Source organism: Petaurus breviceps, unplaced genomic scaffold (genome assembly GCF_028583685.1).
Source record: "Petaurus breviceps papuanus isolate PSGF00001 unplaced genomic scaffold, PetGlider_PUasm1.0 175, whole genome shotgun sequence".
NCBI classification, from domain to species: domain Eukaryota; kingdom Metazoa; phylum Chordata; class Mammalia; order Diprotodontia; family Petauridae; genus Petaurus; species Petaurus breviceps.
This window is the reverse complement of record NW_027185764.1, coordinates 29,930,050-29,957,786: the sequence shown is the minus strand read 5'-3', so window position 1 is coordinate 29,957,786 and position 27,737 is coordinate 29,930,050. Positions and strand designations below refer to the sequence as shown.

At 36.4% G+C, this 27,737-nt stretch overlaps 1 protein-coding gene across 2 annotated transcripts in view; it reads left to right on the top strand.

Annotated features, from left to right (window-relative positions):
• Positions 1–27,737, top strand: part of MCCC2 (methylcrotonyl-CoA carboxylase subunit 2) — a 101,874-nt gene that overhangs the window by 28,317 nt on the left and 45,820 nt on the right. For both annotated transcript variants that reach the window (XM_069084990.1, XM_069084989.1), the window contains exons 7-8: positions 6,097–6,210; positions 12,145–12,209. In XM_069084990.1, the coding sequence (XP_068941091.1) occupies positions 6,097–6,210; positions 12,145–12,209 (179 nt within the window). The remainder of the gene's footprint in view (positions 1–6,096; positions 6,211–12,144; positions 12,210–27,737) is intronic.

Genomic DNA, 27,737 nt, shown 5'->3' with positions numbered 1-27,737 from the left:
TCCATCATGAGTCATTTGGAGTTGTCTTAGATCCTTGCATTGCTAAGCAGAAATAAGTCTATCAAAGTTAGTCATTGCACAATGTTGTTGTTACTGTGTAAAATGTTCTCCTGGTTCTGCTCACTTCACTCAGCATCAGTTCATGTCGTTTCAGGTTTTTCTGAAGTCCACCCATAGCATATGTTTTTGTAATACAAACAGAACAAGCATGTATTTTGTAAGTGACTGGATCTGGATGATAGTGGAATGTTTTTTAAAAGACCTTTTCCAGATACAGCTTTCATACATGTTTTATTTCACATTTTATATCACATTGTTTCATGGAGGAATTAACAACCTGGAAATACTTCCCATCTCCAATTCTACTTTGTCTTATAGTCTAAACCTTCATTTTCTTACTCCTTTTGGAGTAGGTGATGAATGATGCCACCTGTGAAGTACATAATCCTTGTCCTTCCATTGCTTTTCTTCCTTTTGTTTCAAGACTTGTAAATACCATTTGCTCTCATCACATGAAAAGGAGAATATCTCTGAGTCCTATGTGATAGTGCACTCCCAGGTTCATTAGACATCATGTGAATAAAATGGTCCTGCTCATCAGGGGCTCTTTTAAGCTAACATGTTTACCAAGACTAATGAGGGAAACTATGATTTTAGAGGAAATTTGTTAATTTTACCCTATTATTTCTTTTTTTAATTAATTTCTTTGTTTCCTTTTAGTTTACAGGATTCAATTCCACAATTCCTTGAATTTCACATTTTGTCCCCCTCCCCCCCCATGGCAGCTTATAGTCAAGTATAGGATCTGTAAATACTTTCACATTATACCCTATTATTTCTACAATGAGGTAGATTACTTAATTTTATGCCATACAAATAAACTAGATATACAGGTGAGAGTTACTTTTCTGTGGCTTTTTTAATGTATGTTTATACTTGTCAAGCAGTCATCTTATTTCTCCATTTCACAGCTTCTCTTACAAGTATCTATCCTTATTAACTGTTTTCTCATTTCCAACTTGGTTCTCAGTACCTTGCACTCTGACTTGGTGACTCCATTGCTTGACTAAAACTACCCTCTTCAAGGTTACCAGCTAACTCTTAGCTGCTAAATCCAGTGGCTTTTTTCTTAGTCCTTATTCTACTTGACCACTCTTTACCTTCTGACACTGATCATGTCTTCTTCCTAGACTTCTTGGCTTCTGTGACATTGCTGCTCTTTCTTGGTTCTCCTCCTTTTTGTCTGATGTTTCCCTCTTGGCCTTCATTGTTGGGTCATCCTCTTTCTCCCCAAGCCTACTAAGGCATTTTTAAATTATCCCCTGACTTTTCTACTCTGTCAGTAATCTCTCCCTTGGTAATCTTATCAGCTTCCACAGGTTCAATTATCATCTCTGTGCAAATGGTTCCCAAATTTCTAGCCCTATTCTCTCTTCCTGAATGCCAGTCCCATTTTAACAATTGAATATGAGACATTTCCACTTGGATGCCGCTTAGACATCTCAAACTCAACATATCTAAAATAGAACTCATTATATTTCCTGAAAAATGCATTCTTTCTCCAAACTTCCTTGTTTCTGATGAGAATCTTGTCATCTTTTTAGTCACTTAGATTTGCAACCTTGGAGTTTTCCTTTTCCCTCACTGTTCCCATATTCTATCATTTGCCAAATCTTATTGATTCTACTTCCATAGTACTTTGCCCATCTGTCACCTTTCTGTTTACACAGTCTCTACCTTAGGCCCTCATTGCCTCTGATTTGGATTATTGCAATAGCCTCCTAATTGGTTTCTTTGCTTCCGGTATCATCTCTCTATTCATAGCCATCATCCATACAGCTGCTCTATTGATATTACTAAACCACAGTTTTGACCACATCAGTCCCCTACTTAGGAATCTTTAGTGACTTCCTATTGCTTCTAGGATAAAGTACAAACTACTCATTTAAAACCTGCCACAATCTGGCTCTTGCCCACCTTTCTAGGCTTATTTCTTATCTTTTCTTTTTTTTTAGATTTGTTTTTACTAACATTCTGTGAGATCTATTGTAACAAAGTATAACAATTAAACAAAACTAAGAATATAGTGACCATATTTGAAAAAGGATGAAACATTTCACATCTCTAGTATTCTATCACCTTTTTAATTAAAAAAAAAAATGAACAGAAAACTGTTCTCTCTCCCTCCTACCCTCTTGCCTCATTGAAACAAAACAGAATTTTAGGATTATCCTCCTTTTTTACTCTCCATTCTGGTCAAACTGGACTATTAGCACTTCTCTAGAGACACCCTCTCCCATGTTCCACCTCCCACATTGATTCCTTTTGCACCAGTGGTCTTTTATGTGGGGGAATGCATGTCTGCTTTACTTTGTTTTATTCAGAGTGGTGGTACCATCCATTCTTGATCCACCAGGTGCTATGTTCTTTCCCTTTTGAAATGGCTATATGTTAATTATTTTATATATATTTGATATTTGCTCCTTCTTATATATGTTGTATTACTCTATTAAAAAGTAAGGGTTTTTTGTGGCAGGGACAGTTTAATTTTTGTGTCTGCTACATATAGCTCAGTGTCATGTTACATAGTAGATGCTTAATAAGTTGTTGAATTGAGTGAAATCTTTATTTCTTCTAGTCTTTCCTTTTAATAGCCATAAGGTGGCCTGTATCATGTCCAGGAGCTTGGTCTTTTTGCTTTTGTATTAGGGGAAACCTGCTTTTGAGATGTTTTTTTCTGTTTTCTGCTTCTCTGTCTCTGCTTTGGGCTTTCAAGTGTTTTAATTGGTGAGGAGGCTGACTTTCACCTCCATTTAAAAATTTATGTTTCAAATTCTTTGGGCCCTACAGCTAGAGAATTGAAAAAGGAAGCTGGACCAGCCTGTGGATGATACCACAAACTTGCCATAAACTGCATGTAGAGATGGGGCCTCATTTGCTAACCTTGGTTTTTACCTTAGGGTGGGAGGTCTGTGAAATGAAATAATGACAAATTTCAGGAACATAACAGCCAATTAAAAACACTCCTCTTTCTCTTTTTCCTCCTCCCATCCCCCCTCCTCCTTTTCTTTCTCTCACACATGCTTATTCATATACATGCATGTATAAATTCATTTTTACTAGCAAAGTAAATCATTTTTTAAAGAGATCAAAAATAACATGGATGTATCTGTGTGTGTATGCTATCTAATATAGGCATCTTAGCTTTTATTTGAAAGTTCCTATTCAGGAGTATGCTGTCATAGTTATATACATACACACAAATATATGTAATATATAAATCACTATATATATATGTGTATACCTATATGTGCATATACATACATATATACATATGTGTGTGTATGTTTATATATTATATATGTGTATATATAGCTATATTTCTCTATGTTCAGAATTAACATTTCACTTAATAGTCAGACCCTCATTTGGGCTATTGTTATGTTAGGAAGTGTGTTGATGCATAGTTAATTGGATACTGACTGAGAGTGGTATCTCTTGCTTTATTCATAAAAACATTAGGGAATTTTGACTCTCATAGACCTGTTGTGGAGTGGGCAGTAGTGTTTTGGGGAGTGGGGAGGGAAGAAATTTGCAACAGAAGTGTTTTGGATGTGCTAGGCACTTAAAAACTGTTTATTCAATTGAATAAATCAGTGTATTTTTTTCTCTTCCATATTCCTGGGCTAGCATAAAACTCCATTTGTAATTTAGGTAAATATATGATTGACTTATAGATAAATATGTGGCTTAACTTTCATCTTTTGAATATGTAAACAGTTTCGACCATACAAATATACTCAGACTTTTTTTTTGAAATGCTTGTAAACAGATCTTGTTCCCAGTCCTCTCGGGGGATGTTTGAGTATACATTTTTATTAAGTTGCTTAGTTTTCATCAGTTACAGAGTGACATTTCTGTTGTTTTGCTTCTAGCTGAGTGATGGGGTATTTTTATTTTGTCTGGTGTCAAAGCAGAAGTGATTACTTTGGGAATATAGACATAAACACTGTAGGATTATGGGGATTAGAGAAGAAAATGTGTCTTGCAGGAAATTTGATGTAGCCTTAGAAATATGGTTTAATATATATCCTGAAATATATATTCTAGTAATTTTTCCCATTTTTCATCTGTGACTTTTCTACCATATGACAGATCTTGCAGATTTTTCCCTGAGAAAGCATTTAGCTTCCATTCTCTTTGCCAGATTATCCCACTCTTGTTTTTCTCTCACTTTTGAAAACTTGCTGACAGTTTTTTTTCTTCTCTCTTTTCCCGTTCTTTCAGTTGTCACTTAGCTGTGCTGTGTGTACTTAGTTCTTTTCACTTCCCCTCCCCCCCGTAAATCATTCCCTTTTAACCTCTTGCATCATTAGGGTAGTCCTTGTCCAGATCTCCCAAATTTACCTTTTCTTGGGTAGTGGAATGTTTTTAGTAGTGTTCTAATATGGAGAACACGTTGACAGCATAAAATTTTGTACCTTAATTCTATTGACCTTATTTTTTTCATTAACTGAAATGTCTTGATAGGGACCAAGATACATTTCAACACATGATTTTCTTTTGTACACATTAAAATAAGTTTGGAGAGTCACTTTTACTCTCATTTAGGATAACTTTTTTTTATCTGGGGAAAAAAGCTTCCTATTGACTTCTCCCACTTAAAATAAATGATGCTGTTTTTTTACTTTTTATATTTGGAATAATATTACCATTATGGTTTCCTTTTGTAATCTCTCTCCAGCAGATATTTAAATGCCCTAAGGAAAAATAATGGGCATAATAACAAAAATGTCTTTCCTACTTTTTTTTGATAACTGGTATATTTTACCTACTGTGGTTAGGTGATTTATCATATTATTAATTTCTACCTCGTGCTTATTAGTTAGTCAGCCATTCATCTATTCTTTGTTCTATTCTAAATGAAACAAAATGTTTCATATAATAACAATTTTGTATTTCTGGTGTGCCTTATTCAAAGGAACACAAAACATTCACAAATCTCATTTTGCTAGTCTTCCCAGTAAGACTGCATTACCATCATAACCTCTGTGACTATTTTAGTTTGCTTTTAAGATAACTAGACTATCTGAGATATAGTTTTAAGGGCTGTTTATTTGCATGGGGGAGATTCCTTATGGGAAAAATAGACCCATTTAGCCAAACCATTCTTTAAAAAAAATAACAACTAACATTTCCCACCAAACACTCAAACCAGACCCTTTTCAAAATACATTCCCTAAAAACCAGCTAGTTTGTTATACCTGTCTTTGACAGAAATCAGGGCTATCTCTTTTAATTTTGACATGATACAAGCAACTATTGTTGACCAAAAGTTTTCTGCTTCCCTATGTTAACTTTACTTTTATTTTGGCTCTATTTTCTGTTTTCTTCACTCTGCATCAGTTCACTCAAGTCTTTCCATATTTCTCTGAAATCTTTATATTTCATCTTTAAGTAGTCAAAAAATCTTGAATTCATAGTTTAATTTAAATATCCCCCTCCTCTAGCCTGTGATTATCATATATACTCATTAATGTATCACACCTTTGTCTCTAGCCCAAGACCATCTGCTATGGCCTGTGTATAACTCACTTGCTGCAGAGTGGTGTTGTAGGGGAGCCTACATTTCAGAGCACTCTCTCAACCTTGCAAAACCTCCCATTTCCCTTTTATTGAACATGCACCCTAAGGCCTTACTTTTTATGTAAATATGTATTTCAGTTCTTTATGGGAAAAGATCCTAGCACCTATCCTAAATTATCTTTCCTTTAAACTATCTTATTAAAATAACAGCACCTCAAATGATCAGTTTTTATCCATGTCTACTTTGTATAACTTAAGACAGGCCAGATATTTAATTCTCTTTGCTACCATCATATCCTCTTAGGTAAGAGAAGAAAATGTCCCCAATTTAAAATTGAGGTATGGAGACTGATCAGTATTAGCTTGTTTTGGTTGTAGCAACAAATGTGAGGATAGAATTAGGGTCTTTAGATCATCAGTCCTAGTGACACCATTCTGCCTTTTGATTTACTAGTCAGGACCATATGTTATGATTCTACAGCTTGTATTTTGTGTGTGTTTGGATTCCAGATAGCAGTGGTAATGGGATCCTGTACAGCAGGAGGAGCTTACATTCCTTCAATGGCTGATGAAAGTATCATTGTTGGCAAGCAGGGTACCATTTTCCTGGGAGGACCCCCCTTGGTAAGTGAACAGTAATTTGTAATCACCTGATTTAGAGCATTTCACATTTTTGTGCCAGAGGGAAAAAACACAGTCTACTAGATTGGAAATTCTCTTGAGTATTTCCCACAGTGCCTTAGCACAACACTCTGTACATATTAGGCCCATAAATGTTTGTTAAATTGAATTGAAGACTTGGAAGTTTCATGTTTATTTTGAACAAATGTATCAGTAACATTTTCTTTAAGGACAACAGGACTCCTGGTTTTTAGAATAGTTGGTGGCAGACATACATTTGGAGGCTTACATTTTCATCAGCTATCTCTATCTCTCCATCTGTAAACTGTGAAGTGTTAAAGGAAAGGAGTTCATTAACTCTTGGCTCTTATAATGAAATAGAAACTTACTGTCTAAAACTGTCAGTTATGATTGAAATCTGATACCTAATTCATCTCATGGACATAAGCCTGGAATAATTGTGAATTTTTCTTAAGGTATTTGCGATCATGTTATTTGAAGCTGTGAAAGTATATACAACTTAAATGCACCAGGACAGACATTTCTTGTTTTTGCAGTTGATGTATTCTTAAGACTTAGTATGATGTTTGACAATGGTCTCATTTATCTTTTGAATCTATCAGTTTACTTCTTTTTGTTTATTTAAGCATTCCAGAATCTTACCAGTATGGTGGTTTATTTTAATTTGAAGATAGTTGGTTAAAATTTCTTATTGTTATCTTTACATTTATTTTTTTAAAGTATAAGCCTTTTATGACATCAAATCTGGAAAAGTGATGGACATGCTATGGTGATGGACTGACTTGTAGCAGACCAAAGAGCAACCCAATAAAAGTGGAAATTTGCAAGAAGTTTCTTGAATTTAAAGATAAATGGGCCATAAGTGAATAAGTAGTGATCTTTTATAAATTATATTTCAGGCAAGAAGATATACATACAAAGACTTATTCTTAGAAACAAAACAAGTTTCTTAATTTTTGGTGATTTTTCTTAAAATGGGAGATAGGATATAAAAATTTGGATGCTGAGGACAGGTGAGCTAGGAAGCTCTATGGCAAGAGTCTCAGTGGTTCTGGTCTGTGCTTATCACCAACTAGCTGGATGACCTTGTATGGAAGACCCTTAATCATTCCAGGCCCCTGTTTTCTAATCTCTAAAGTGACTGGGGTTGGATTGCAAGGTTCATTTAAGATGTAACATGCTGTGATGCTTTCAGTCAAGAAGCACTTATTGATTGCCTACTGTGTGTCAAGCATTGTGCTGGGACCTGGGGGATATAAAACCAAAAGTGAAACAGTTCCTGCCCTCAAGGAGCTTACATTCTCTCTGGGGGAACTACAAATGCACATATAGATACATACAAAATAAAGACAAGGTATTTGGAAGGAGGGGATGGAGTACTATGAAAGGTTTAAGTCATCACTACAAGAATACTCACTATTCCTTGTTCTAATTTTGTTTTGTAAAGGCATAGCAGCTGTCACAGCTCCAGGGTGAACTTGGATTGCTTGCCTGGGATTGTTTGCAACCCTCTTGGTGAAGCAGGTTCTTTGAAACCCCCTTTTCAGTATAATTAGAGACAGAGACTCTCCATTGATAGTAAGTGTGTACAGACTCCTAGCTCAAATGCCCTGGGAGAAAGAGACAGAGAAGTAGGAAGTAAGGGAAAGAAAAATGCTCTGGCTTGCCACAGCCTTCTGGGTTTGGGGGGATTTGGAGATTTCTTCTTGCCTTCTGTCAAGGTCAGATTTTCATTGCTATTGTAACAGTAATGATGTACTAAATCCTGATGACACTGTTGCTGTGATGATGGATTAATTGTTGTCTCAGTGGTTCCAGATTTTCCAACTAGACCTGAGAACCTGGACTAGGCTTGTTCTAGACTTTCTACCTTTTATCATCATTGGCAGATTGGGAGGAGGCTGCAAGATAGTTTGTTTGGTGTGATACAGGTGCTGGGGGTGCTGCTGACGTATTTTCTTCTTATCATGTTTAATTGTTCTTGTTTTCATGTAATTTATAGTAAAGTGGTTTGATTTTTAAGGTAGAAAACTTGCAGATTGAGGGCTCTTGACAATTAAGAGAGTTTGGGCTTCATTTTTATTGCATGGAGTAAGAGGAAGCAAAAAAGCAGTGGATAGTGAACCAGCCTTGAGGTCAAGAAAGACCTCAGTTCAAGTTTTGTCATGCTTATCTGGTCAGTTAACTGTTCAGTACACCAGGCAGCTCTTGGGGTTTATAAACTGCAGAATATTTGCCATTCTGTATTGGGAGGAGAAGTAAAGGTTAGGCTAAAATAGCAATTGGTGAAATATTACTTGAGGATCTTGCAGGGGTGGATCTTGGTGGCAAGTGAAAGGGAGAGAGGCAGTTTAAAAAAACAAACTCAGAAGCTGTTCTTTTTAATTAATAATAATAATATTAATAATTAATAATGTTATGGGGCATTCCTACCCCGATAAATCACAGTTATGGCCAAAAAACCTGAGAGAAGCCGTTCAATAAGGTGGGAAAAATTGAGACAAATGTGTCTTTAAGGCACAAGCTTGATAATTTTTAGTATGCTTAATTGATTTTCATTTACAGAGGGAATGATGTAGGTCAGAACTAGGAAATATCTAGGATAAACAACATTTCAATGCACTAAAATATTCCTTTTAATAGGTTAATAAAAAAAGTTGGTTGCCTTAGTGTGAGAGTTATCAGATGTCTGTCTTAATGGATTTATCTTTAGCAATTTACTGGAAGAAAACTTTGAACTGACAGCTCTTTAAGGTGTACCAGAGAGATAGTCCTGTTTGAGTAATTTAAAACTGTAGGAGACAATTTTAAGAAAAACCCATGGGGTGGCTAGGTGGCACATTGAATAGAGCACCAGCCCTGGAGTCAGGAGGACCTGAGTTCAGATCCAGCCTGAGACACTTAACGCTTACAAGGCATGTAACCTTGGGCAAGTCACTTAACCCCAATTACCTTGCCTTTCCCCCTCCAAAAAAAAAAAAGCTAAAAAAAGCCCAACCTTGTCCAGGGGTGGGGAACCTGCAGTTCCAAGGCCACATGTGGCCTTCTAGATCCTCAGGTATGGTCCTTTTACTGAATCCAAACTTCACAGAAGAAATCCCCTTAATAAAAGAATTTGTTCTGTAAAACTTGGACTCAGTCAAAAACCCAAGGACCTACAAGGCCACATGTAGGTTGCAGGTTCCCCAGCCCTGCCCTCATCTGTTTACTTTTGAGTTTCCTGAGGTTTGTGGGGAAGAAACCTAGTCTGTCTCTGCAATTGTATCAGAGTTCACTTGTTATAACTTTCTATAGCCTACCACATTCTAGAGGAATCATCAACTGTTTGTTTTGCCACCTTTAAAAAAAAATCTGACTTAACATGAACTTTTCATTAAAATTTTTTGCCAATTTAACAGTCATTAATAAATGAACATTGCAAGATGCCAAGAATAGGGAAGAAGATGGTATAAGGAACTGAGCTTTTATCATAGTTGTCTTTTTTTTTTAAAGATATGCATTAAGCTTAATAAGGTAGTCACAAAATTGTTCAACTTACGTCCCCTTTTGTTTTTTTTCTAAAGTGCATTAAATTTTTTTATATCTATCACTAAACCTGAACTTTTCATTTAGTAGGATGAGTTGTTTCATTTGAGTTTTTTCAATTTTAGCTCTCTACCACTTATTTAGCACTAGAGCATGATCAATTAATACTAATGAATGACGAAATCCTGTGGTTTTAAAAAGTCTTTTAAAACTCACTTTAATCAGATCCCCCCAAATAAAAAACTATCCCCACAACCCACTATTATAGTGTACCTGATTATGTGTATTCCTTTTTGCAGCTTTAAATAATCACGCAACTGTTTAAATATGTTAGTGTGTAGACTGAATGTTGCTTAACAGAGGAAATATTGTTTCCAAATTCCTTGGGAAGATGACTAAGAGCACATTTATGGAGGCACTAATTACATCCTTCCAACTGTATTCATGCTTCATTTAAAAAGCTTTTGATGCAGGGATTATTAAAGTCATTTCTGTGCTAGTATTTTAAATTAATGCTACATTATAATAAAACCTTCCCCTATTTGAAGAGAAGAACAAAATAATCAGCTGAAAGGAGGCCTAATCAATACCAGTTCTTAAATGATGGAATTGGCATTTAGAACTAAATGACTTTTCTGCCTCATTAGGATTTCTCAGACACTAATTAAGTCATTTTATGTTTGTTACCCTGCCTTCTTTTTATTGCCTAGTTCCAGTTATCAGCGGAATGGAGAGTTGTATTGGTGAAAGTTCATCGATTTCCGTGTAAACTTGGTCATTTTGTTAGACTTGATACTTAAGTATTGTACAGAATGGTTCTCTTGAAAATGTAAATATAATCACAGGAAGGTAGTATTTTTTGTTTGTTTTTATATTTCACTATTTTTGGGGGGGAACAAAATTATTTTACTGAGGAGATGAAAAGCAGTCAACATTATGATTCTGTGTAGAAATTTAGTGTGGTGTAAGACAGATAAACACAGCCCACAGGAGGGCTGCTAGCACAGGTTCTCTCTTGATCTGATCAAAGAGGAAAGACACTAAGAAGGGGTTAATAATCTTACTTTATTCTAGTCTAGTTTTCTCAGAAGAGGATTGTTGATAATGGGAGGACAAACTCCTACAGCATTCCCTAATCACTCTTCTGGAAGGGACTGGAGAGAAGGGGGGGCAACTACCCCTATGTCTTGATAGGATCAATTGAGACAGGCATAGCTTGTGCACTCCCCTAAATCTTCTCAAGCCTCAGTGGGGGCTGGTCAAGGCACACACAGGTTCCCCCCAAGCCTTGATGGGGGCCAGTCAAGACTAGCAGCATTCTAGCTTGTGCATTCAACCCTAAGGTTCCCCATTCACTGACAAATGCCCGCCCACCTGCTTTATATGGCAACATACAAAGAAGACATCTTGCCTGCAGTAGCCTGACAAATTTACATTACCTCATCCTTGTATCCCACTGTGCAGTTGCAGTAGATGTTTATATTAATAATCATTATATAATGCTCCATTAAAGGAATGGAGATATTTTGAACCATAATTGTGGAAACTCATGTCTAATACCTGGGAACAAGAGATTGTTATGACTATGGATCCTGGGAAACTGAACTTTAAAAAATAATAACAAAAATCCCCTTTATACACATTAAAATCTACCATACTTACATGTGGTTAAACTAAATTTTTAAAATTCAAATGTTTCCTTCTGCAGAAAAATTTTTAGTCAAAAGGAATTGAAATGATGGTTTTGGATATTTGGAGACTGATTTTGGGTTGTTTTTTAGGTAAATCTTACATCAAATGAAGTGTTTCACATTGGTGAATAGTTTTGGGGTTGTGCAAGTCTGATTTTTGGGTCAAAAAAATAGCCAACTGCTCAGTTGTGGGACATTTTTAGTTCAGAGAACTTGAGGTGCCTCTTCATTATATTTAATTTTCCCTAAGGGACAAATTGTTAAATGTAAAGAAACCACACAGAAATGTGTTAGGACCAGTATTTTAAGTTATACCCCCTTTCAGATGTAAACATTTGAAACTGATTATGTGGATTTATGAACCTGATTCATGTTAGGAGAAAACTCCTATGGTCTTCCAGGTGGAATTGCCTTTAAACATCTCCGATTAGATAGGTGTTTATTCTGTGCTGGCACTTCTTCAAAGGAGAAGATTTATAGCTTCTACCTGGTAACCTTTTTCATTTTTCAAAGGCTTATCTTTTCTCAGGATTGATGTATATACTTTGGGATTCTTTGTCTTTGTGGGAAGGAGGATAATAGCTGTAGTAGGGTTAGAACATAGTCATCATTGGGGAACATTGTGTATCCTCATTTATGGGCAAAATCTTTTACTAAAGATGAAATCCTATATATTCATAATAATCCTTTGCTCTTGTAGGTTAAAGCAGCAACTGGTGAAGAGGTATCAGCCGAGGACCTTGGCGGTGCTGAGTTGCATTGCAGGTAAAATTGAGAACCCATTAAAAAAAATCATCCCAACTAAATCATCACTGCCAAAACAGATGGTTGCACATCTTGTCTCTGATCATCTGTGTCTAAAGCCAATTCCTGATGCTATTAGAGTTGCATTCCTAAGAAAATCAACCTGCTTATTGTAGCCAGCAGGGAAAGAGAAGAGGCAGAATTCTCTTACCATTGAGGAGTGTAACTTCAGTCTCCGACAGGTCCAGTAAACCCTCTCCTATCCCTGATGCATTTGCTTTGTATAGCATGTGGCTCTTTTTGGAGGTGAGGGAACAAAAATGGGAAGATAAGCAATGAATAATTTTTAATTGGTGAGGTTTTTTTTGAGAAATAGTAACTTCATGTGTATAGAATTTTACTACAAAAAAGAACTTTTTGGACATCTGACTTTTAAGGGAGACTACTTCAAATCTGTTTATTTATTATTTATTGAGCACTTGTTACATGTTTAGCACTTTGTTAGGTACTGTGGGAGCTTCAGAAGACACTGAGAAAATTATCTCTACTTGAGAGAATTTATGAGCGAATTAGGTAGATAATATGTACACAAATTTCTGAAACAACAAAAGAAAATTTACAAAGCAACTGGTATCTTTAGGACCTGAAAAGCCGCCTGTCTGGGCCTCACTCTCCTCATACCTAAAATGACTAGGTTGGACTAAGTAATATACGGGGCCTGTTTCAGCTCTAATGTTGTGTCAGTTTGTAGTATGTTACCAAATGGTGCTGAAGGGAGCTGTCTTCCATAAGCATAGAATGGGGAAATGAGCAGAATGGATCAGGTTAATCAGGGAAGGTTTCTTGAAAAACAGGTTAAGTCTTGAATTGTACTTTAAAGGAATGATTATATTTGTTGTGGCAGAGTGGAAACAAAATGCCATATCAGGTGAGAAAACCAAGTGAGCAAAGGCACCAAGTTAGCAACTAATCACAAATGATTCTTCTATAAATAGCACTGTCCAGTTTACTAAGTGCTTTATGATCGTTATCTTTTTGGGGCCTATTGCAGGTGATTTTATCCCAGTTTTACAAATGAGAAATGGAGAGATTGAATGACATTTACAACTAGAAAGGTTATCTCTCTAACAATGGAACAAAAGAGTAGAGAATAGAGAATAATGTGGAGGTGATTTTTCTTTTAGTGAAATATTTATTTAGTAATATTCTCTGCTGAGAGGAGTGGTAGGGAGCTTGAGTCAAGAAGAAAAGGTTTAGAATAGATACTGAGAGGACAGGCATATAGCAGTGAGGGCCAAGTTGATGGCAAGCATACTGAATACCCCTTCCCCTAGTCTCCCCTCTCTTATATCCTTCCTATCTCCCCCTTACTTTCTTATAGGGCAAGATGGATTTCTGTACCCCATTGCCTGTATATCTTATTTCCCAGTCACATGTAAAAAAATTTTTTTTAACATTTGTTTTTAAAACTTTGAGTTCTAGATTCTCTCCCTTCTCCCCTCCTCACTCACCCCCACTGGGAAGACAAGCAATTCAATATAGGTTACACATGTGTAGTTCTGCAAAACATTTCCATAGTAGTCATACTGTGAAAGGCTAACTATATTTCCCTCCATCCTATCCTGCCCCCCATCCCCCCTTTTATTCTATTTTCTCCTTTGACCCTGTCCATTTTCAAAAGTGTTTGCTGCTAATTACCCATTCCAAAATTTGTCCTCCCTTCTATTATCCTCCTCTTATCCCCTTCCCCCCTACTTTCCTGTAGGATAAGATACCCAATTGAGTATGTATGTCATACCCTCCTTAAGTCAAATTCAATGAGAGTATGGTTTACTCATTCCCTTTTACCTTCCTGCTCTTCCCCTCCATTGTAACAGCCTTCTTCTGCCTCCTTTATTTGAGATAATCCATCCCATTATATCTCTCCCCCTCTCCTTCTTCCAAAATTTTCCTCTTTCACCTCTTAATTTTATTTTTTGATATTATCCCTTCACATTCAACTCACCCTGTGCCCTCTGTCTATGTATACATGTACACACACATACACACACTCATATATCTATACACATACAGTCACCTATACATACATATATGTGTGTGTGTGTATTCCCTTCAACTATCCTTATACTGAGAAAAGTATATTGTCTTTCCATGTAGGAATGTAAATAGTTCAACTTTAATAAGTTCCTTATGATTTCTCTCTCCTGTTTACCTTTTCATGCTTTTCTTGCTTCTTGTATTTGAAAGTAAAATTTTTTGTTTAGCTCTGTTTTTTTTCATCAAGAATACTTGAAAGTCCTCTATTTCATTGAATGTCCGTATTTTCCCCTGAAGTATTATACTCAGTTTTGCTGAGTAGGTGATTCTTGATTTTAATCCTAGCTCTTTTGACCTCTGGAATATCATATTCCAAGACTTTTGATCCCTTAATGTAGAAGCTGCTAGATCTTGTATTATCCTGATTGTGTTTCTACAATACTCAAATTGTTTCTGCCTGACTGTATGTAATATTTTCTCCTTGACCTGGGAACTCTGGAATTTGGCTATAATATTCCTAGGAATTTTCTTTTAGGGGTCTTTTTCAAGATGTGATCAGTGAATTTTTTCAATTTCTATTTTCCCTTCTGGTTTTAGAATATCAGGGCAATTTTCCTTAATGAATTCTTGCAAGATTATGTCTAGGCTCCTTTTTTGATCATGGCTTTCAGGTAGTCCAGTAATTTTTAAATTCTCTCTCCTGTATTTATTTTCCAGGTCAGTGGTTTTTCCAATGAGATATTTCACAATGCCTTCTATTTTTTTCATTTGTTTTATAGTATCTTGATTTCTCATAAAGTCATTAGTTTCGATTTGCTCCAATCTAATTTTGAAGGAATTATTCTCTTCAGTGAGTTTTTGAAATTCCTTTTCCATCTGGACAATTTGAATTTTTAAGGCATTCTTTTCCTCATTGACTTTTTGGGCCTCTTTTGCCATTTGATTATCTATTTTTTAAGGTGTTATTTTCTTCAGTATTTTCTTGGGTCTCCTTTAGCATGCTGTTGACTCACTTTTCATGATTTTCTTGCATCATTTTCATTTCTCTTCCCAATTTTCCCTCTACTCTTACTTGATTTTCAAAATCCTTCTTGAGCTTCTCCATGGCCTATAACCAGTTTATATTTTTCTTGGAAGCATTTGATGCAGGAGTTTTGACTTTGTTTTCTTCTTCTGGTTCTATGTTTTGATCCTTTTTATCTGCAAAAAAGGATTCTGTGTTCTGATTGTGCTTCTTCTGCTTGTTCATCTTGCCAGCCAATTACTTAACTTTTGAGCTCTTTGCCATGTTAGAACTCTGCTTCCAGAGTGGAGAGAGCTCTGTCCCAAATCTCTGGGGTTTTTGCAAATGTTGTCAGAGCTATGAGGAGGGCTCCTTCTCTACAGCCACACAAGCTCTGGCATACTGGCCACTTACCCCAGGACCACCACCCAAGACAGTGATCCAGATCCAAGCAGGTCAAAGCAAGAGGATTACGCTCTGAATGGTCACTTGGTCCCCCTATGATCTGTAGGCCAGGAGCTCTGGAAGCAGCTAACTCTCACCCTGGGGGCAGGGGCCAGAGTGTGCTCTTCTCTCACCTAATTCCAACAAAGTTCCCCACTGACCTTTTACTTTCTCTTTGGCATTTATGGGTTAAGAAGTCTGGAAACTTCCACAGCTGCTGGTGATTCACTCTTCTGAAGTCTGCTCTGGCTGATCTGGGCCACTTGTTGGGGCTACCCTGGGTCTGGGCCCATGAGGCTCACTCAGGACTGCTCAGCCCCCAGCTTGGTGTGATAGAGCTTTCCTGTTGGCCTGCCAGGCTGCCTTCAGTGGGAGATTTGTTTATCTCTGTCACTTTGTGGGTTCTGTAGCTCTAAAATTTGTTTAGAGTCACATTTTACAGGTATTGGAGGTGGTTAGTGTAGTAGCTTAAGCAAGTTCCTGCTTTTACGACACCATTTTGGCCCCTAGCACTGTTCTTACAGGACCTTGCCATCCTTAGTTACTTGCTCTTGATTCCATTTTCTTTAGGTACCTTCTAAAAATCTAAACTGGTCAGTGAGTTCCTTGTGTATTCACCTTGATCTCTTTAAACAACTCTTCCTTTTCCTTCTCATTGAAGTGGTTTTTATCTTCAGAATTTCATTCTTGAGTCTGGGTATGGTGGTCTTTGCCTCTGGGGAGGCTGATCCCTTGGGAGTTCTGAGCTGCAGCAGAACTAAAGTCAATCAGGTGTCTACACTAAGTCTCGAACCATTATGTCAAGCCTTTTGGGTGGAGGGCTACTTGGCTCCTGAAGAGGGGCCGAAACAGTTCAGACTGGAAAAATGGAGCAAGTTAAAGCTTCCATGTTGATCAGCATTGGGATGAGGCCCATCAATAATTGCTGTACTTACAGCTTGGGTAAAATATAGAGACCTTTTTCTCCATTCCCTCCTACCTTTCTCCCTGCCAAAACAAAAAACAAACAAACAAACCCCCAAATCGTTTCTGAGAACTTCCCAGCTCTCCTGGAGTAACTTTCTCTGTAGAATTTTGGACCACAGGGTCTTACTTATCTTGTCTCTAATTCCTTGACATCTCTTTTCCAAAAGCACAGGATATTTGTCAGACCATGTCCACTTTTTTCTCCTTTAACAAATATCTAAAATGAGGTAATTGTTCTCCTGTCCACCCTCAACATTCCTACAGTTTCTACTTCAGCAGAGTTCTTTGTTGGTGAGACAGTCAGGTACTAAATAGCACTTTCCCTTGTTAGTTGTTTTACATTTTGAAGGACAGCATAGGTTAGGTATTGTAGCTAGTTTAGGTATGGGGGACTTAATCTCTCCCTTTCCAGTCCATCCTTTACATAGCTGCCAAAGTGATAGTCCTCAGTTTCAGGTATTCCCATGTCACTCAAGAAGTTCCAGTGGCTCTTAGTTATCTCCAGGAAAAATACCAACTTGGCATTTGGATAGACCATTTGCAACCTGGTCCCAACCCCTCTTTCCAGCCTCATTGTATATTTCTTTCTTTTACCCCTTGTATACTTTAACCAAACAAGCTCACCTGCTGTTCCCCATACTGGAAAATCCATCTCCTCTTTCCATACCTGTGATTTCTAGAATTCCTGACTATTTTAAACCTTGGTTTATGTCACTTGTGTGAGCTTGTATGATGTCTATCCTGATTTTCTTTTTTTTTTTTTGTGAATATCTTAACCTTTTATTATTTGAAAATAAAATATATAAAAAGAAAAGGAAAGAAAAGAAAAGAGATGTTCCAGTCTTTCTTTTTCAGGAAAATGGATACTTGGGCTGGCCCTCATATCCAATTAAGAGTGACGCTTAGAATAATAGCCAAATGAGGATCTGAGGAAAACTTCACAAAGAAAGGGCCCAAAAAAACCTTACTACCTGTCATGATGGCATGGCAAGTTTTATTTGAAAACTTAAAGAATTAATTTAGAAAAATACTGATTTCTGAAGATGGACAATTATTTTAACTTTGCCTTTTTATCTTTTTTTTCTCTTTCACTTTTTTTCTATCTAACACATTCTTTTTTTATGTTATACTCTTTTTTTTTGTTTTTATTAATTTGTTCGTTTAGTTTTAGTTTACAAGATTCAGTTCCCCAGTTCTTTGAGTTTCAAATTTTCTCCTCCTCCCTCTCCTCCCCCCCACCCTTCCAGCAGCATACAATCAGGTATAGAATCTGCAGATAGTTTCACATTAGACATTGGTCAGGTTATAAAGAAGGATTGTATGGCATGGAATGAACAGTGGGAAAAAGGAAACAAAACCAAACAAGAAAAAGAAAGAGAGTAGGTAATTTGCTTCAATCTGCATTCAAACTCTGTTCTTTCTAGTTCTTTCTCTGAATGTAGACATTTCTCTCCATCATGAGTCTTTTGGAGTTTACTTATAGCCCTGCATTTCTGAGAAGAGTTCACTCTATCAAAGTTGGTCGTCACACATATGTTGTATCTGTAATTGTGTACAAATCTTTGTTCTGCTCGTCTCACTCAGCATCAGTTCGTATAAGCCTCTCCAGGTAAATATGATGTCTATCTGCTCTTTGTTTCTTATGGCGCAATAGTATTCCATTCCATTTATATACCGTAACTTGTTTAGACATTCCCCAGTTGATGGGCATCCCCTTAATTTCCAATTCTTTGTCACCACAGAAAGAGCTGCTATAAATATTTTTGTACATATGAGTCTTCCTCCCACTTCTATGATCTCTTTGGGATACAACCCTAGAAGTGGTATTGCTGGGTCAAAGGATATGAAGTTACTTATAGCCCTTTGGGCATAGTTCCAGATTGCTCTCCAGAATGGTTGGATCAGTTCACAACTTCACCAGCAGTGTATTAGTGTTCCAATTTTTCCACTCCAGCATTTATCATTTTCCTGTTTTGTCATCTTAGCCACTCTGACCAGTGAGATGTGGTACCTCAGAGTTGTTTTGATTTGCATTTCTCTAATCAGTAGTGATTTAGAGCATTTTTTCATATGCTTATAGATATCTTTAATTTCTTCCTCTTAGAACTGCCTGTTCATATCCTTTGACCATTTATCATTTGGGGAATGATGTGTATTCTTATAGATTTGACTCAACTCTCTGTATATTTTAGAAATGAGACCTTTATCAGAGACATTGGTTGTAAAAATTCTTTCCCAATTTCCCACTTCCCTCTTAATCTTGGTTACATTGGCTTTGTTTGTACAGAAGCTTTTCAATTTCATGTAATCAAAGTTATCCATTTTGCATTTTATAATGCTCTCTAATTCTTGTTTGGTCATAAAGTCTTCCCCTCTCCATAAATCTGACAGGTAAACCATTCCTTACTTTCCCAGATTACTTACAGTATCATCCTTTATACCTAGATCATGCACATATTTAGACTTAATTTTGGTATACGTTGTTAGATAATGGTCTATGCCCAGTTTCTGCCATACTATATTCCAGTTTTCCCAGCAGTTTTTGTCAAATAGTGAGTTCTTATCCCCAAAACTAGGGTCTTTGGGTTTATCAAAGAGTAGATTATTATAGTCATTGATTGCTGAGTTTTGTGTACCCAATCTATTCCATTGGTCCACTGCTCTATTCCTCAGCCAGTACCAAGTAGTTTTGATGACTGCTGCTTTATACTACAGATTAATATCTGGTATAGGTAGGCCACCTTCCCTAGCATTTCTTTTCATTAATTCCCTTGATATTCTGGGACTTTTATTCTTCCAAATGAATTTTGTTACTATTTTTCATAGTTCCATAAAGTAATTTTTTGGTAATTTGATTGGTATGGCACTAAATATGTAATTTAATTTAGGTAAAATTGTCATTTTTATTATATTAGCTCGACCCAACCATGAGCAATTGATGTTTTTCCAATTAGTTAGATCTGACTTTATTTGTGTGAAAAGTGTTTTGTAGTTGTGTTCATATAGGTCCTGGGTTTGTTTTGGCAGGTAGATTCCCAAATATTTTATAATATCTACAGTAACTTTAAATATGATTTTTCTTTCTATCTCTTGCTGTTGGATTTCATTAGAAATATACAGGAATGCCGAGGATTTATGTGGGTTTATTTTATATCCTGCAACTTTGCCAAATTTATTTATTGTCTCAAGTAGTTTTTTACTTGATTCTTTAGGATTCTCTAAGTATATCATCATATCATCCACAAAGTGATAACTTGATCTCTTCTTTGCCTAATTTGATTCCTTTAATTTCTTTTTCTTCTCTAATTGCTACTGCTAACATTTCTAGTACCAGATTGAATAAGAGGGGTGATATTGGACACCCTTGTTTCACCTCTGATCTTGTTGGAAATGCTTCTAGCTTATCCCCATTACTTATAATACTTGCTGATGGCTTTAAGTAGATGCTACTTATTATTTTAAGGAAGGCTCCATTTATTCCTATACTTTCTAGTGTTTTTTTTTTAAGCAATTGGGGTTAAGTAACTTGCTCAAGGTTACACAGTCAGTTATTTTTGTGTGGGTGCCGAGTATCTGAGGCCAGAACTGATCCCAGGTCTCCCGACGGTGGGTTCAGCACTCTTACTCACTGTGCCACCTGGCTGCCCCTTTCTAGTGTTTTTAATAGCAATGGATGTTGTATTTTGTCAAAAGCCTTTCCTGTATTTATTGAGATAATCATGTGGTTTTTGCTAGTTTTATTGTTGATATGATCAATTATACTGATGGTTTTCCTAATATTAAACCATGCTTGCATTCCTGGAATAAATCCTACCTGATCAAAGTGTATTATTCTTGTGATAAGTTGCTGTAGTCTTTTTGCCAATATTTTATTTAAAATTTTTGCATCTATAGTCATGAGGGAAATTGGTCTATAATTTTCTTTTTCCATTTTATCTCTTCCTGCTTTAGGTATCAGTACCATGTATGTGTCATAAAAAGAATTTGGTAGGACTCCTCCTTCACTAATTTTCTGAAATAGTTTGTAGAGTATTAGAATCAATTGTTCTTTAAATGCTTGATAGAATTTGCTAGTAAATCCATCTGGCCCTGGAGATTTTTTTCCTAGGGAGTTCACTGATGGCTTGTTCAATTTCTTTTTCTGAGATGGGGTTATTTAAGTAATTTACTTACTCTTCAGTTAATCTAGGCAACTTATATTTTTGTAAATATTCACCCATTTCACTAAGATTGTCAAGTTCATATGCATATAATTTGGTAAAATAATTCCTAATTATTGTTTTAATTTCCTCTTCATTGGGTTTTCTTTCTTTTTTTTATCATATTGGCTAAGAGTATCAATTTTATTGTTTTTTCATAAAACCAGCTTTTAGTTTTATTTATTAATTCAATAGTTTTTTTTAAACTTTTATTTATTAATTTGTTTCCTTTTAGTTTACAGGATTCAATTCCACAATTCCTTGAATTTCACATTTTGTCCCCCTCCCTCCCCTCCCCCCCATGGCGGCTTATTATCAAGTATAGGATCTGTAAATACTTTCACATTATACAATGGTCAGGTTATAAGGATGGATTGTACCAGCTGGAATGAAAAATGGTAAAGAGGACATAAAATCAAATAAGAGAATGAAAAAGATCAGGTATTTTGCTTCCACCTGGATATAAATTTAGTTCTTTCTAGTTCTTTCTCTGGATGCACGTTTTTCTCTCCATCATGCATCTTTTGGGATTGACTTATATCCCTGTATTGTTGAGAAGAGTCCAGTCTATCAAAGTTGGTCATCACACATACGTTGTGTCTCTAATTGTGTACAAATTCCTCCTGGTTCTACTCTTCTCACTCAGCATCAGTTCTTTTAAGCCTTTCCAGGTAAATATGAAGACCGCCTGCTCCCCGTTTCTTATGGCGCAATAGTATTCCATAACATGCATATACCACAACTTGTTCAGCCATTCCCCAATTGATGGGCACCCCCTTAATTTCCAATTCTTTGCCACAACAAAAAGAGCTGCTATAAACATTTTTGTACATATGGGTCTTTCTCCCATTTCTATAATCTCTTTGGGATATAACCCTAGGAGTGGTATTGCTGGATCAAAGGGTATGAAAGTATTTATAGCCCTTTGGGCATAATTCCAGATTGCTCTCCAGAAAGGCTGGATCAGTTCACAACTCCATCAACAATGCATTAGTGTTCCAGTTTGCCCACATCCTCTCCAGCATTTGTCATTTTCCTGTTTTGTCATCTTAGCCAATCTGACTGGTGAGATGTGGTACCTCAGAGTTGTTTTGATTTGCATTTCTCTAATGAATAGTGAATTAGAGCATTTCTTCATGTGCTTATAGATGGCTTTAATTTCTTTCTCCGAAAACTGCCTGTTCATATCCTTTGACCATTTATCAATTGGGGAATGACTTGTATTCTTACACATTTGACTCAGTTCTCTGTATATTTTAGAGATGAGTCCTTTGTCAGAGACATAGATTGTAAAGATTCTTTCCCAATTTCCCACCTCCCTCTTAATCTTGGTTACATTGGCTTTATTTGTACAGAAATTTTTCAATTTCATGTAGTCAAAATTATCCATTTTACTATTTTATAATGTTCTCTAGTTCCTGTTTCGTCATAAAGTCATTCCCTCTGCACAAGTCTGATAGGTAAACTATTCCTTGTTTTAGCAGACTGCTTACAGTATCAACCTTTATACCTAGATCATGAACCCATTTAGACTTGATTTTGGTATATGGTGTTAGATAATGGTCTATGTCCAGTTTCTGCCATACTATATTCCAGTTTTCCCAGCAGTTTTTGTCAAATAGTGAGTTCTTATCCCAAAAACCAGGGTCTGGAGGTTTATCAAACAATACATTACTGTAGTTGTTGACTTCTGAATCTCATGTGCCTAATCTATTCCATTGATCCACTTCTCTATTTCTAAGCCAGTACCAGGTAGTTTTGATGACTGCTGCTTTATAGTACAGATTGAAATCTGGTAAAGCTAGTCCACCTTCCCAAGCATTTCTTTTCATTAATTCCCTTGATATTCTGGACCGTTTATTCTTCCAGATGAATTTTGTTACTATTTTTTCTAACTCTATAAAGTAGTTTTTTGGTAAATTAATTGGTATGGCACTAAATATATAATTTAATTTAGGTAAAATTGTCATTTTTATTATATTAGCTCGACCCAGCCATGAGCAATTGATATTTTTCCAATTAGTTAGATCTGACTTTATTTGTGTGAAAAGTGTTTTGTAGTTATGATCATACAGGTCCTGGGTTTGTTTTGGCAGGTAGATTCCCAAATATTTTATAATGTCTACAGTAACTTTAAATGGGATTTCTCTTTCTACTTCTTGCTGTTGAATTTCATTGGAAATATATAGGAATGCCGAAGATTTATGTGGGTTTATTTTATATCCTGCAACTTTGCCAAATTTATTTATTGTCTCAAGCAGTTTTACTTGATTCTCTAGGATTCTTTAAGTATATCATCATATCATCTGCGAAGAGTGATAGCTTGGTCTCTTCTTTGCCTAACTTGATTCCTTTGATTTCTTTTTCTTCTCTAATTGCTACTGCTAACATTTCTAGTACCAGATTGAATAAGAGGGGTGATAGTGGACACCCTTGTTTCACCCCTGATCTTATGGGAAGTGCTTCCAGCTTCTCCCCATTACATATAATACTTGCTGATGGCTTTAAATAGATGCTACCTATTATTTTAAGGAAGGCTCCATTTATTCCTATACTTTCTAATGTTTTTAATAGGAATGGATGTTGTATTTTTTCAAAAGCCTTTTCTGCATCTATTGAGATGATCATGTGGTTTCTGCTAGTTTTATTGTTGATATGATCAATTATACTGATGGTTTTCCTAATATTAAACCATCCTTGCATTCCTGGAATAAATCCTACCTGATCAAAGTGTATTATTCTTGAGATAAGTTGCTGTAGTCTTTTGGCTAGTATTTTATTTAGAATTTTTGCATCTATATTCATGAGGGAGATTGGTCTATAATTTTCTTTCTCTGTTTTATCTCTTCTGATTTAGGTATCAGTACCATATTTGTGTCATAAAAAGAATTTGGTAGGACTCCTTCTTCACTAATTTTCCCAAATAATTTGTAGAGTATTGGAATCAATTGTTCTTTAAATGTTTGATAGAATTCACTAGTGAATCCATCTGGCCCTGGAGATTTTTTCCTAGGGAGGTGACTGATGGCTTGTTCAATTTCTTTTTCTGAGATGGGATTATTTAAGTAATTTACTTCCTCTTCAGTTAATCTGGGCAACTTGTGTGTTTCTAAATACTCATCCATTTCCCTAAGATTGTCAAATTTATGTGCATACAATTGGGAAAAATAATTCCTAATTATTGTTTTGATTTCCTCTTCATTGGAGGTAGATTCACTCTTTTCATTTTTGATACTGATAATTTGGTTTTCTTCTTTCTTTTTTTTTTTTATCATATTGACTAAGGGCCTATCAATTTTGTTGGTTTTTTCATAAAACCAGCTCTTGGTTTTATTTATTAGTTCAATAGTTTTCTTAATTTCGATTTTATTAATATCTCCTTTAGTCTTCAATATTTCTAGTTTAGTATTTAATTAGGGATTTTGAATTTGTTCTTTTTCTAGGTTTTTTAATTGCATGCCCAATTCGTTGAGCTCCCTTTTCTCTAATTTAATCACGTATGCACTCAGGGATATAAAACTTCCCCTAAGAACTGCCTTTAATGCATCCCACAGATTTTGGTATGTTGTCTCATTATTATCATTCTCTTGAATGAAATTACTGATTGTTTCTATAATTTCTTGTTTGACCCACTCATTCTTTAGGATTAAATTGTTTAATTTCCAGTTAGTTTTTAGTCTGTTTTTCCCTGGCCCTTTATGGCATATAATTTTTATTGCATCATGATCTGAGAACGATGCGTTTAATATTTCTGCCTTACTGCATAGAATTGTGAGGTTTTTATGCCCTAGAACATGGTCAATTTTTGAGTATGTGCCATGAACCGCTGAGAAGAAAGTATATTCCTTTTTATCCCCATTCAGTTTTCTCCAGAGATCTATCATACCTATCCTCTCTAAAATCCTCTTCACCTCCTTAACTTCTTTCTTGTTTATTTTGAGGTTGGATTTATCAAGTTCAGATAGGGGGAGATTAAGGTCTCCCACTAGTATAGTTTTGCTATCTATTTCTTCCTCTAATTCCTTTAGCTTCACCTCTAGGAATTTGGAGGCTACACCACTTGGTTCATATATGTTAAGTAGTGATATTGCTTCATTCTCAATGGTGCCTTTTAACAGGATATAGTTTCCTTCCTTATCTCTTTTAATTAGGTCAATTTTTGCATTTGCTTTATCTGAGATAAGGATTGCTACCCCTGCTTTTTTTACTTTAGCTGAGGCATGATATATTTTACTCCAACCTTTTACCTTTACCTTGTGTGTATCCCTCTGTTTCAGATGTGTTTCTTGTAAACAGCATATTGTAGGATTATGATTTCTAATCCATTCTGCTATCTGTCTCCGTTTTATAGGAGAGTTCATTCCATTCACATTTACAGTTATGATTGTTATCTGTTTCTTTCCCCTTATCCTATTCCTGCCCCTGTTAATATTCATATTTTTCCTCCCTTCTCCCTTCCCCCCCTTAATAGTTTTACTTTTGACCACCGCCTCCCTCAGTGTTCCCTTTTCGGCCCCCCTCCCTTTTCCTCCCCTTTTCCCCTTACTACTTCCCTCTCTACAAACCACTCCCACCCCCCTTTTGTAACCCTTTCCCCCTCCTACTACCTGTAGGATATTGTTATACTTAATGAGGTATGCTATTTTTTCTTCGCATCAAGAATGACAGGAACAGATCTCATGCGAAGCTCCTCTCCCTCTCCTCTTTCCCTCTAAAATGATGTGTGTTCTCCTTGTTTACCTTTCTAAGTCACTGTTGCTTCTCGTAATTGGAGGTTGAATTTTCCATTGAGTTCTGGCTTTTTTATCAAGAAGGTCTGGAACTCTGTTATATCATTGAATGACCATCTCTTTGCCTGGAAGAATATGCTCAGTCTTGCTGGGTATGTGATCCTTGGTTGTAATCCAAGCTGTTTTGCCTTCCTGAAAATTGTATTCCACTGCCTCCAATCTTTCAGTGTGGAGGCTGACAAATCCTTTGCAATCCTCACTGTGGACCCTTGATATCTGAATTGTTTCTTTCTGGCCGCTTGAAGTATTTTCTCTTTTATCTGGTAGTTCTGGAGTTTGGCCACAACATTTCGAGGATTTTTCAGTTTGGGATCTCTTACAGCAGGTGTCCGGTGGATTCTGTCGATTTCTATTTTCCCCTCAGGTTCTAGTATCTCAGGGCAGTTTTCCTTAACGAGCTCTTGGAGAATGTTGTCCAGGCTCATTTTTTCATCATAATTTTCTGGTAGGCCTATGATTCTCAGATTATCTCTCCTGGATCTGTTTTCCAGGTCAGTTATTTTTTCTTTGAGGTATTTTACCTCTTTTTCTAATTTTTCATTTTTGTTGTTTTGCTTGGCTACTTCTTGGTTCCTCGTAGAGTTATTTTTTTCCATTTGTTTAATTCTGGTTTTTAGCAAATCATTTTCCTTGGTTAATTTTTGAAGCTCCTTTTCCATATCATACACTTTTCTTTTTAGAGAGATGTTTTCCTCATTATAATGCTTTTCAAATTCTGCTATTTTTGTTTTGAGAGAATTTTTCATTTTCTCTTCTATCTGTCTCATTTTGCTTTCAAAGTTCCTTTTGATCTCATCTAGGAGAGCCTTCTGTGCTTGGGATCCATTCCCTGTTGAAGTTTCAGCTGTGGGTGTGGAGTCCACATTGTCTCCCTCTGAGGTTGGTTCCTCCCTCTGAGGATAGTAGGACTCTAGAGTCTTTGTCTTTGTAGTCTGCTTTCTACCCATTTTGAGGCAGGGTCCTAACCACACCCTTCCTCTAGGATCCCAAGCCTTTACTGTAGAGGGTTTTGCCCTGGACAATAGTTACTATATTTTCAGGGTCAGAGTGGGGGTTTGGAGCAAGTGGGACTCTGTCATCCTCGTCTTTGGAGGTCCTGAAAGGGGCTTTTTAAAAAAAGATTTCTGTGCTATGATGTGGTAGCCCCAGGAGTGTTTGCTGTCCAGTATAGGGGCCCCTGTCTTTGCTTCTTACCTTGCTCTTTCCAGTCCCAGCCCTTTGGTGATAGGCCTGGTAGTGGACCTTGTGGTTGGTGGGAAGACTTGCCCTCGGAGTTGATCAGGCCCCTTCCTGGCCTGCGTCTGCCGCTGCGCCTTCCCGGCCCGCTGCCGCCGCCGCGCCTACCCGGACTGCGACCCCAATAGTTTTCTTAATTTCAATTTTATTAATCTCTCCTTTGGTTTTCATTATTTCTAATTTAGTATTTAATTGTGGATTTTCAATTTGTTCTTTTTCTAGCTTTTTCAGTTGCATGCCCAGTTCATTGATCTCCCTTTTCTCTAATTTATTCATGTGTGCACTCAGGGATATAAAGTTTTCCCTAAGAACTGCCTTTGCTGCATCCCACAAATTTTGGTATGTTGTCTCATTATTATCATTCTCTTGAATGAAGTTACTGATTGTTTCTATAATTTCTTGTTTGACCCACTCATTCTTTAGGATTAAATTGTTTTGTTTCCAGTTTGTTTTTGTCTATCTTTCCATGGCCCTTTATTGCATATGATTTTTATTGCATCATGATGTGAGAGTGATGCATTTAATATTTCTGCCTTTCTTCACTGAATTGTGAGGTTTTTATGTCCTAGTATATGGTCGATTTTTGTGTATGTGCCATGTACTGCTGAGAAGAAGGTATATTCTTTTTATCCCCATTCAGTTTTCTCCAGAAATCTATCATACCTACCCTCCCTAAAATTCTATTCACTCCTTAACTTCTTTCTCATTTATTTTGAGGTGCAATTTATCATGTTCATATAGGGGGAGATTAAGGTATCCCACTAGTATAGTTTTGCTATCTATTTCTTCCTCTAATTACCTTACCTTCTCCTCTAGGAATTTGGACGCTATACCACTTGGTGCATATATGTTAAGTAATGATATTGCTTTTTTC